This window comes from Neoarius graeffei, chromosome 3 (genome assembly GCF_027579695.1).
Source record: "Neoarius graeffei isolate fNeoGra1 chromosome 3, fNeoGra1.pri, whole genome shotgun sequence".
NCBI lineage: Eukaryota > Metazoa > Chordata > Actinopteri > Siluriformes > Ariidae > Neoarius > Neoarius graeffei.
This window is the reverse complement of record NC_083571.1, coordinates 110196320-110208648: the sequence shown is the minus strand read 5'-3', so window position 1 is coordinate 110208648 and position 12329 is coordinate 110196320. Positions and strand designations below refer to the sequence as shown.

Below are 12329 nucleotides of genomic sequence, written 5' to 3'. Positions count from 1 at the left end.
TACAATGATGTGGCTTGGGGATATTCTGCAAAAATTTTCAGCCTCGCTGCGCTTGGGAACAACATATACCCCTGAAATCTACTTTTCTAGCCCAAAATCAATGATCATAGTGTATTATGAACTGTATGAAATGTGGTGGCCCGAATGCGGGTACTGCGCACATTCGGGCCACCACATTTTCCATTTGGGCCAGTAACTTTTCAATTCCACTGGCCCAATGGGCCACCAGTGGTAAATGCTTAATGTCTAGGCCTGCACTGTGTGCTTATAAATCTCTGGACAGTTATCTTTACAGAAATTCAGGATTTGTCAGCCCCCCTCAGATGTGGCATCTTGTAAACAAGAAAATAACAATCCTCATTGGATGGGTAAGTCACTTAAGTATTGAGTACTAGTACTGATACTAGATATATCAGTAGTATCTAGTATAGCACTGACCAGCCGATTATGGTTGAATATTTTATATTATCAGTTAGATCAAGTATCAGTAGTCTATCACTATTACTGTATATATGGTATACCTGATAGCAACAATCCATTTTGTACGCCTGTCAGGGTCCCGTGGCAGCCTATGAAACTTTATTCCTGATTTCTGACCTCTCCTGTTGTGGCATTTATATGCCATACAACTCTCCGGCATTGTGGCATGGTAATATTTGCAGATTTGGGCGAAAAACAACGAAAGTCAGTGTCGGTAAATTGCGATGGCGGAAATATGGCGTTTGACCGACAAGATGGCGTCTGTTTACAATCTGGATCGGCTGTGACGTCACATGCAAGTGGACTATATATAGGAATGACGGACCTTCTTTTTTTTTTTTGAAGTAAAGTAGTTGTCATAGTGTTGTGTAATGTATCAAATTAAAGAGCGTGAAGATCAGAATTGAAAGCTTATTTAATTTTGTAAATATGTCTTTTAAAAAAAAAAGCAAAAATTTATGAACATTTGAAAATCCAGTGTTTTTATAAAATTTCCATTTCTGTCCGTTGCCCCGGTCACAAACCTACGGCAGAGCAATAGGGCCAGGGTTTTATATTTTATTTGGAAACTTCCGAGAAAAAAACTCAGAATTTTTGAGATTAAAGTCAAAATTTTCGAGAAAAAAAAAGTCAGAACTTTCGAGAAAAAAGTCAAAATTTTCGAGAAATAAAGTCAAAATTTTCGAGAAATAAAGTCAAAATTTTCGAGAAAAAAAAAAGTCAGAAATCTGTAGAAGGCGGGCTTCCATACGGAAGTGACACTCACTCGCGGCCGGTAGACATGAATGGCTGAGACCAGAGCCATGGAATTCAGAGTTGTGACAACCGGGGTACAGGAAGTCGGTTGGTGATGTGAAGGTTATCACATTGTCAATGTCCGACTGATTTCGCCTCCTGAAAAGACCAAGTTCACGACACCGCCTCTTCAAAGTCCGGATAGAAATCACAATATTGTGATTCTGTGCCAAGACTGCAAGGATCTCTTTGTTATTAAACCCAATCCCGAAATAACATTTGATTAAGTCGTCCATTTCAGCAGCACTAAACACAGTAGTAGCAGACTAAGTCTCCGTCAGCTCTGAATGACCTGGTACTTCCTGGTAGCCTAAATTTGTGACTTTTTTCTTGAAAATTTCGAGTTTATTTTCTCAAAACTTTTGACGAAAATTTTGACTTTTTTCTCAAAAATTTCAACTTTTTTCTCGAAAATTTTGACTTTTCTCGAAATTTTTGACTTTTTTCTCGAAATTTCTGACTTCAATCTTGAAAATTCTGAGTTTTTTTCTCAGAAATTAAAAAAAATATATGTATTTCTTAGTGGAACTATCGCTCTTCCGTACAAACCAGCAACCATTATCCGTTGGTTTAATTTTCAATTCATGAGAATAAAACCTCAATCAGAAATTAATAGACCAAAAAGCTAAAAATAAAAAGATATTTAGAATTTTGAGTGAGTATCAGGCTAAGAATTACAGATAAAGGCTTCTTCTTCTTGTAAATCACAATTCTGCACCTCGAAGGCTTAAAAGTAACACATCAGTGAAATCGGTCCGTCCACTGTGTTTAAACATAAAAGCCAAAATTTAGCGGGTATGTTCACTTTAAACTGTGGACACCGAGCGAGTGTGACTAATAACGGTGGCGCTCGAATGCGCTGTGTATAAATAAGTGGCTCAAACTTTTGTTCATTCTCTTCAAAAACAGTATCGCTGATATTTATACACCTCATTTTTTCTCCACTGGAAAAAAAAAATATGAGTTAAAATCATTGATTTTTTTTTTTTTTTAATTAGGAAGGATACAAAATTTTCCTCGGTGCATTTTCCGATCTTTCGCGGGCGCTAGACAGCAAAGTGTTGAGCTGATTTTATTGGAAAATCGAGTCAACGAGAGATTCGACCACTAGGTGTGAATCATGAGTTTCGAGCTGATTGAACCAACAGTGAGTGAGCAAGCTGGAAGCAACAATAAAAACACACGCACCGGTGACAAATATCAATTTAAAAAAAAAAAAACCCACACAAGATGGCGGCGCCTGTGAATTTGGTGTCTTGTAATGACAACGTTAATAAAAAACACTTCAAGTAAAAGCTCATCACAACGCCACGCTAAATTAACAATATATTCCGTAAAAGTGATTTATTCTTGAATCAACGCTAGTTTTATGTAGTAGAGATGAAAGTGGAGCAAAGAAAAAAAACCTGAACTTTTGAAAGTCAAACTAAGATGGGGGGGCGCGCAACGTCCCCCGAAAATATTTTAATAACATAACACGCAAACCCGTGCATTCTAGTACTTATTTTCACTAAAACAAGTCATAACTTTTAAGCCTCTTTCTTTCATGTACATTAATGATTAACATGTCAAAAATATCAAATTTAATTCCCCGAGTTAATGAGTAATTTTCAGGAGTGCGTTTAGAAAAACGCGGTGATTTTCCTGCTACACAGTTCATTACTTTGAAAAAAAAAAAAAATCAGACAGTTGAAGGTAAACTCAGCAAAATCCCAAAACAGTGCTGTTAAAAAGTAAAGGTCTGTTAGAGTTTCTAAAGCTTTCAGGTTTCAGTGTTGGGGACGTTGAGCCTCGTTTATCAATCTTTTAGTCGAGTTGTGCGTTTGCAGAAGCTAAAGTGAACTAAAAATTTCCAATTCATATTTATGCGAGTTGAAGCCAATTGTTTACATTAGTTCGTATTGTCTGTAAATTTAAACACGCCAATGAATACCAAATTTCTCATGTAAATCGGGGCGTAGCTAGGATTTTTCCGGGGGGGTGGGGTCACACACTGACTGGCAGCCTGAGTGCATTATGTAACAAAAAATAATTCCCATTGCTAGTTTTAGGCAGCTTAGAAACCGGCTCTTCCGTTATTGCCGTTTCTTCCACGTTTTCTTGATGCTGTGTTCTAGAAACGGCGCTAAAACTTAGCTTCGAAACCACAAAATGCAGCTTTGATGGAAAAAATATATAATAAATTGCGTACCTCTTTTCACATCGAAAGAAGGAGGAAAGTTTTGCTTGTTTTGACATGGCGAATTATTAACACGAGGAAATACTTGTAATTCGCAACTAAAAAGACTGCAGCTACCGTACACTGGCAGCTTGAACACGCTTTCTAGTGCGATTGTGTTGCGCTTGCGCAGAACGGTGTCAGTCCTGCACGCCTTAGCTCGTGCACCTGAAGGCGCGCCTTGGGCCTCCGACACGCGCGCCGTTAACAAAGAACACCTGTCTTTAATCAATGAACTGTGTTTGGGCTATTTAAGGACCGCGCCCATGCAAGGACGATGCAAAATATTACGCCGCGTCTAGGAACGCGAAAAATCCGAAAAATAAATTTCTCCATTTGGAAAACCGGAGATTTTCAAGAGTTCTGTCAAATATCCGGATTTCCGGGTAAATCCGGAAGCCTTTCATCCTTGATGTAGATTAAACACTTTTAAATATGGGTCAGTCCATGAAATGATGTCACTTTTCATTGGTCCGGGTTTACATAATCATTTCATCTTTAATTTCCATGATTTAAAGAAATATTTAGCAGATTATCCATAAATAGTGTTTGAAGAAATAAAATAAATAAAAAAAATGAAGTTTTCTTTTGAAATAAAGAAATGTGAAACATTTTCTTCCCCTGTGACTGGACACGGATGACACGTTTTTTGTGACATGGAATATTTGCTGACTTTGAGCTTAAATAAACCTTCATTACTTTCTGAGAATTTCAATAAAATTAGTTTCATGGTCCTTGCAATTTAGTTTTACACTCACATAATAAAGTTAAGAAGGTTCTATAAACTATTTAGCTTCGAATTCATCCACTAAAAATAGGTTGTGAACGTAACATTGTGGTGTCCTACCGTGTTACGTTAGAAACCAGGCTTATAAAAAATGATAAAACGAGTTGAAATCATGACTGATGTTTTTAATATAAAGAAGAATTTACTATAAAACGATGTAGGTCGAAAGAAATTTAAACAAACGGCAATAAAAGAAATTACCGATGTTTTTTCTCACATCCTAACTTGGCGTCCACTCACTTCCTGGTTCGTTCACAACCTGCGAGACCGATTTACTCAATCTAGGTCAGCTGAACTGACGCGAGATAACTTCTCGCGGGATCTCACGCACCACAACACGTGCTCTAGAGAAGTGCAGATATAAGTGTGACTAAGTAAAGTAATGAATTCAATAATCTCATTTACCCCATATAGGATGAAACTGTTTCCTGTTAATGACTGTTGTTATTGTTCAAATCTTAGAGATTTTATGAAGTTTGTGAAATACTGGTATTTCATATTTTCAGTGTTTATGATGTTGAACTAATATTTCTAATGAATTCTTATTCAGTGTTAATGTTTAAAGTAAGCAAAGAAAAGCAAAAAATTGATTTTATCAATATTTTTTCCTTTATTTTGAAAAGCTTGTTCGTGTCCTTGTTACATTAGCAACCGGGTAAATATTTATGGATTTTATCATACATTGTAGAGCAGGAGTTATCTTAACAACTATGTTATATTTTCTTATATGCTCAATGCTTCATGGAAATAAAAGTTGTTTTCAGCTGTAAATTGTTTTAAGTGACTCCCTCTATGTCACATTTTGGTAACCCCATTTCATGGACTGACCCATATGTCTTTCAAGGCCAAACGAAAACATGCTGTTCTCCCATACAAACATATGTGAGGTTCACGAGCGCAGGGGCGTGCTGTCAAGCCGAGTATATCGGACCGTTTTGTAAGGCAGTGCACTGAATTTCGTTGTGTATCTTTAATCTTATCAACCTGTTGGACTGCATTCAAATCAAAGTCCTTCCCACGCCATGTGCAGCGCTCGAAACTAACGGTGTCCCGATGTCCCGGGGACCATAAAAAAATGTCATCGGGACACAAAATTATCATATCTGGGACAATCCCGGGACAATGGAAAAAAATAGATCTAGAAAAAAAGTTCTACATTAATATTATTTACAAAGCCATAACACATACGTAGACATTCACCTAATTTGTCAATTTTAATTTTAAAACGTTAACAGCGAAAAATACATAGTAGCTACACTTTCGATGCACCTGCATCCGTAGGCTACAGAGCAGCGCATTCTGTTCTAGAATCTTCGGCCGGAGTCCGCATTATATGGACTTGGAATGGAATTGCTACCGCACACGCTGCGCCGACTCTCGCCAGAACAAAAATGCTGAAGTGGTTGAAGCGGACCGACCGCGGGGAAGAAACTGAAAGCCCAGACATAACGTCTCCGGGACCTTCAGGATCCAAAGTGTCATCGCCTGGTCTGCAGGCAACGCTAGCAACTGAATGAACTTAATGAGCACTGTTAGACACGTTATAAAATACAACAGGAATGATGTGGATGATATTGACGGAAGATACCGTTCAACAGAATAAGTGAGTTTTCTTGGTGTCTTTCTAGTTCAGAAAGTTTAGTCAGTCAGCAGCACAACTAGGCTCGGACCTGGCACTATGTTGATGTTGCTAACATTTGCACCCACGTTTCGGCAGCGAACGTTCATAAAAATGGATAACGGTAATGGTGAAAATTATAAGTTGGCCTTATAAGTGCCAACAGATATTCAAGGTATAAGTAGATGAAATGAACATAAAAGGGGTCTTATTTTCAACTAAAGTGTACTGCAGATGTAGGGAGTTGAAACATTTTCTGAATGAGCTAGTTGGCCCCTTTAAATAAACAGGTATCTATTCATACAGTGAGATCGCCAAAGTTTAATAAACTGAAAATGCAATAACTGTAATTTTGAAGTAGATGATGTATAGGACATGTGTCGCTTGTGTCTTGTGACTTATTGTAAAAATGATATAAAGGGTTCAAAATCGCATAGTTACAAATATAATAGTAACTTCATATGATAATATTAACCACTGGTTATTTCAGAGAGGAAAAAAATGGGGACACTATTGCTTCCATTCGGGACAATACAACACAGAATTCGGGACCACTGGGGGACACAAAGAAAAAAGTTAATTTCGAGCCCTGGCCATGTGGCGCATAGGGCAGCGCCGATCCCCGTTTCCGTTGCCCTCGGCCTCTCGGGTATTACATTGCTAGGGTTACAGTGGGGGGGCGTGTCCTCTGGTAACTGCAAGAGTTTGACTCCGCACTCGCATCTGTATTGCAGCGTGCCTTGCCAGATGGCAGGAGGTACCATTTTTATGATGGTCTTTGGTATGACCCGACTGAGTAGAACTCACGAGATGTGGACACACTAAGCACTAGGCCAACCTCGCAGTTGGACTGAATTGCACGGCCGTAATCCAAATATCAATAACTCAAGCATCAACGCAAGTCAAGAACCTGAATACAACAGCGCTTTTAATAGAAACGTGTTCTTTAAGTGCCAAGTTCAGTCATTAAAATCCATTACGGTACGCGTACACCTTTGACTAATGAGCCGTATATTTGAACAGTTTGATGTCATGGTGTTTCTCGGAGACACGTGTGAACTGTACTAGATTCTGACCGTGAGGGAAGTGAAGCCTTTCTGGTAGGATTCGAGGGCATCGGTGATGGCACTGATGGCTCCACTGTAGTCTCCGTCAGTCAGGCTGCTCAGGCAGTGCTCGGCCTGCGAGAACTCCATCAGCGCGTTCAGCCAGAAGTAGAAGTGCTCAGAGGCGACACGTGTGCGCAGGTTTTGGTACAGCTCGCTGGAGAACTCGTGGCAGCCCTGCAACAAGGGTCAAATAATAAATCATACTATTTATTCCTCACAGGAAGAACAATCAGGTGCTGGTAAGTTTGCGTACAGCAAACGTAAATCCTTGGCCAACATTAAAGAAGAACTGAAGGCAAATTTTTTTTATCATCAAAATTCTCTCATTTTATTAAATATAGGAATGCATTTTTGATATAATATTTTTCTCTCATTTGTTTAACTGGGTTCTCTTTATCGACTTTTAGGACTTGTGTGAAAATCTGATGTTTTAGGCCATATTTATGCAGAAATATAGAAAATTCTAAAGGGTTCACAAACTTTCAAGCACCACTGTATTTTGTCACTGCTATAGCAAGTTATGAGTGTTTGAAATATGCTCTGTAATACATCAGTCCATATGTCAAAAGAATGGCTGTAAACGAGATTCGTTGAGACCTGTGTGAGACATCGTAGGACGGAAGTAAAACACAGCGGAAACCAAAATGACCGACATCTGCCAACGTTGTCAAAAGACGCACGTGCCGTCTTTCGAATGCTGACGTGATCAAGCCGGAAGTTTTGTTTGTTTTGATAGCAATCAGGAAAGTTTGAAAAAAGTAGGCAGTAATCATCATTTAAACTTGTTTTTGTGCAATACTTCGTTTGGAAAAGAGTTTTCAAAATGGCGGCACTGACACCTGGCTGACCCGTCGCGTTTCGAAGTCTCGCACAAGTCTTGTGAAGACCGCACGGATAAGTGACGCCTGCCGTGGACCAAACGAACTAAATTCAACATGGCTAAAAACCGAATAGGCCATCCATCCATCTTCTACTGCTTATCCGGATCCGGGTCGCGGGGGTAGCAGCCTAAGCAGAGCAGCCCAGACTTCCCTCTCCCCGGCCACCTCCACCAGCTCTTCCGGGGGAAGACTGAGGCGTTCCCAGGCCAGCCGAGAGATCTAATCTCTCCAGCGTGTCCTGAGTCTGCCCCGGGGTCTCCTCCTAGTGGGACATGCCCAGAAAACCTCCCTTGGGAGGCGTCCGGGGGCATCCTAACAAGGTGCCCGAACCACCTCAACTGACTCCTTTCGATGTGCAGGAGCAGCGGTTCTACTCCGAGTCTCTCTCGAATGACCGAGCTTCTCACCCTGTCTCTAAAGGAGAGCCCAGCCACTCTGCGGAGAAAACGCATTTCGACCGCTTGTATCTGCGATCTCATTCTACCCATAGCTCATGACAATAGAGGGATTTCACTGACGTCACCCGAAACCGGAAGTAAACAGACCCTGCGCCATATTGGAAGACCAACAAACTCGTAATTAGGGGGAAATAACGGCAGCGGTATGTGAACCCACGAGAATAAAGTGGCGTGGCAAACGACTTAAACAAACAAATCTGAGCTGTTTTATTTATGATTTATTGGCCCAACAGTAGACTTGAAAGAAACCTGTGTGAGACTTGGCAAAAAACTGTGGATATAATGGAGAAGTCTGTGTATGATCTGCGGACACTTTGAGGTAAGCAAATGCAAGAAATTCAGATTTAAAACATGCTAAATTGGCCCCAAGTTGATAACTGTATGAGGAGCAAGCCTCCCAGACTTCTACAATTTAATAATAATTTAGGATGGTTTGGGGCTTGCTCTCCCTCCTATTATATAAATAAAGCATAGTTGTTGTGTAGGCATATATCATAAATACATATGTATAATTTGGATAAATTAACCTAAATTATGGATACCTTAATACACTAACTTTAAAAACGCACATTGATAAAACTTGCCGAATTCATGCTGAGTTTATCTCAAGAAGAAAAGAAATATATCACAATGGAAAAATAACTTCGTTCCGCCCGAATAAGTTCCAAATCTGTGCTCAAATCAGAATTTAAGGAAGTTGTACTCAATAACGTACAATATGACTCGGGTAGTCAATGACATGGACAGGCTTTAATTTTCAAACAAATTTTGCATACACTGTACACACACACAATCTTGCCTATAAATACCCGGGGGAAATGATGGGAAAATTGTCATTATTGAAGATGCCACGCCTAAGCCAAAATCAACGTGAACAGGCCATCGGGATGTTGCGTGCCGGAAGTACACAGACAGAGGTCGCCATCATTCGACCATTTCCCGTTTGAGTCAGCGTTACAGACAGACAGGGAGCACCAGGGATCGTCCACGCCCTGGTCAGCCTCGAGTCACGACGCCAGTTCAGGATCAGCACATCAGGTGAGCTCACCTCCGTGACAGATTCCTGACACCCTCAGTCACTGCTGCTGAGACCCCTGGACGACACAGACCCAGAATCTCCAGCATGACGGTCCGAACATGGACCGACTGTCACTTTGAATTTTTTTATTGTGAATTAATTCTTGAGTTTGACAATAAATGTCCTTTATCGATGTTTCAAGATGTGTGTGCATTACATACAATATCATCTCATCTCATCTCATCATCTCTAGCCGCTTTATCCTTCTACAGGGTCGCAGGCAAGCTGGAGCCTATCCCAGCTGACTACGGGCGAAAGGCGGGGTACACCCTGGACAAGTCGCCAGGTCATCACAGGGCTGACACATAGACACAGACAACCATTCACACTCACATTCACACCTACGGTCAATTTAGAGTCACCAGTTAACCTAACCTGCATGTCTTTGGACTGTGGGGGAAACCGGAGCACCCGGAGGAAACCCACGCGGACACGGGGAGAACATGCAAACTCCGCACAGAAAGGCCCTCGCCGGCCCCGGGGCTCGAACCCGGACCTTCTTGCTGTGAGGCGACAGCGCTAACCACTACACCACCGTGCCGCCCTACATACAATATCATAAATTTCAAATATATGCATGGATCTAAAGTGATATCGTGTTGAATTCCATTGTGCGTTTTTAAAGTTACTTAGTATAGTAACAAAAAGTATTAATTTTTCAAATGAAAAAATATATTATTAAAAGATATCAACAAGATTACCTTGGCCATAACTATGTGTAGGTTATTCTTAATAACAGCTGTAATATCACGAACCAAGCCACTAACAACATAATTGTAAGCCTGTAGCCCTTTGTAGGCCTTCAAGTCATCAGCAGTGTCGGCACTGGGTGTAAACAACAAATAGTTTACAATGTCTGGGGAGCAAACAGATGGCAGAATTGGTGTCCGGTCCTCCTTATGTTTCCATTCTCCCTCCGTCTTATCATATGGGTCAAACCCATCAATCACAGCCAGTTTCTCCACATACCGTGCCCTTTCTGCAGCTGGTAATGTACTCACATAACCAGAATTATCAGCCATCGTGTCACTTCACTCTCGCTCGTAGTTTGTTTTATATTCTATCTATGTATGTACTTGAGGTCTTCCAATATGGCGCCCTAACAAAATCTCGCGGTACGGTGACGTCACGCGGTAGCCCTCTATAGGTGAGACTGGGAACGTAGACGGACCAGTAAATTGAGAGCCGAATAAGCCGATAAGTATAATATTCAATTGCAATTAGTTGCCGATACGAGTCACGATATAAGGTTACTAAAACCGAAAACGTAATTGAAGAACACGTTAATTAAGAAATAGTTTAAAAATGACTTCAGTTCTCCTTTTCAAGGTTCCTAATAGGCATGACATACCGTACAAGGGTTCTTTTTTTTTTTTAAGCTGCTAAGTGATGCACGGTTTTTAAATATTATAATATTTTGTAAGCAATCACAGCTGTGTTTCAGGTGAGTTTTGTTGGCATTGTGGGTATTTTCTCTGCTCTTTCGGCAGTCAGGATTATATCAGCCAGCTGAAAGCACATCTTCATCAAAATGGTTCTCAATGTTCCATCAGTCACCATGCTCAGGCAGTCCGTCGTGCTCCAAACATCTTTTCGGGCAGAATAACACTGCTTTCAGCTCGGTGATATCCATGTTGAAACTGAGAAAGTTTACTGTTTTTCTGAGGAAAATGTACACTCCTTTTGAATTTGATGCCAGCAACATGTTTCAAAAAATATTGGAACAGGGGCATGTTTATCACTGTGTTGCATCACTTCTACTTTGAGCAACACTCTAAACTAAAGGTTTGGGAACTGAGGAGACCAGTTGCTGTAGTTCTGAAAGAGAAATGTTGTCCCGTTCTTTCCTGATAAGCAATTTCAGTTGCTCAACAGTTTGGTGTCTCCTTTGTCATATTTTGTGCTTCATAATGCACCAAACTGGCACCATTTATGGATATTGTTTACAGAAGGTTTTAACTTGCATTTATGGATGCACAGATGATGGTTTCCAAAATGTTCCTGAGCCCACAGTGATTGAAGATCACGGGCATCCAATGTCAGTTTTCAGCCTTGTCTCTTGCACACAGAGATTTCTCCAGATCCTCTGAATCTTTTCATGATATTATTGACCAGAGATGACGAGATTCTCAAATTCTTTACAATTTTACATTGAGAATGTTACGCTATTTTTAAATTGTTGCACCGTTTGCCCACAGATACCCCTTTTCCACCAAATCAGTTCCAGGGCTGGTGCTGGTTCACAACTCGTTCAACTTGCGAGCCAGCTGAGAACCAATTTGCTTTTCCATAGCTCGGGGTGCTAAGGGAAGCCACGTCATTACGTCGCTGTATACGTCAGTTACGTCCAGCGGTCGAAACTAACGGTGTCCCGACGTCCCGGGGACCATAAAAAATGTCATCGGGACACAAAATTATCATATCTGGGACAATCCCGGGACAATGGAAAAAAAATAGATCTAGAAAAAAAAAGTTCTACATTAATATTATTTACAAAGCCGTAACACATACGTAGACATTCACCTAATTTGTCAATTTTAATTTTAAAACGTTAACAGCGAAAAATACATAGTAGCTACACTTTCGATGCACCTGCATCCGTAGGCTACAGAGCAGCGCATTCTGTTCTAGAATCTTCGGCCGGTGTCTGCATTATATGGACTTGGAATGGAATTGCTACCGCACACGCTGCGCCGACTCTTGCCAGAACAAAAATGCTGAAGTGGTTGAAGCGGACCGACCGCGGGGAAGAAACTGAAAGCCCAGACATAACGTCTCCGGGACCTTCAGGATCCAAAGTGTCATCGCCTGGTCTGCAGGCAACGCTAGCAACTGAATGAACTTAATGAACACTGTTAGACACGTTATAAAATACAACAGGAATGATGTGGATGATATTGACGGA

General features: G+C 40.7%; 1 protein-coding gene across 1 annotated transcript in view; it reads right to left on the bottom strand.

Moving 5' to 3' along the window:
* Window positions 1-12329, bottom strand: part of ints7 (integrator complex subunit 7) — a 123834-nt gene that overhangs the window by 42434 nt on the left and 69071 nt on the right. Inside the window, exon 13 of the mRNA XM_060917893.1 lies at window positions 6975-7181. Within this exon, the coding sequence (XP_060773876.1) occupies window positions 6975-7181 (207 nt within the window). The remainder of the gene's footprint in view (window positions 1-6974; window positions 7182-12329) is intronic.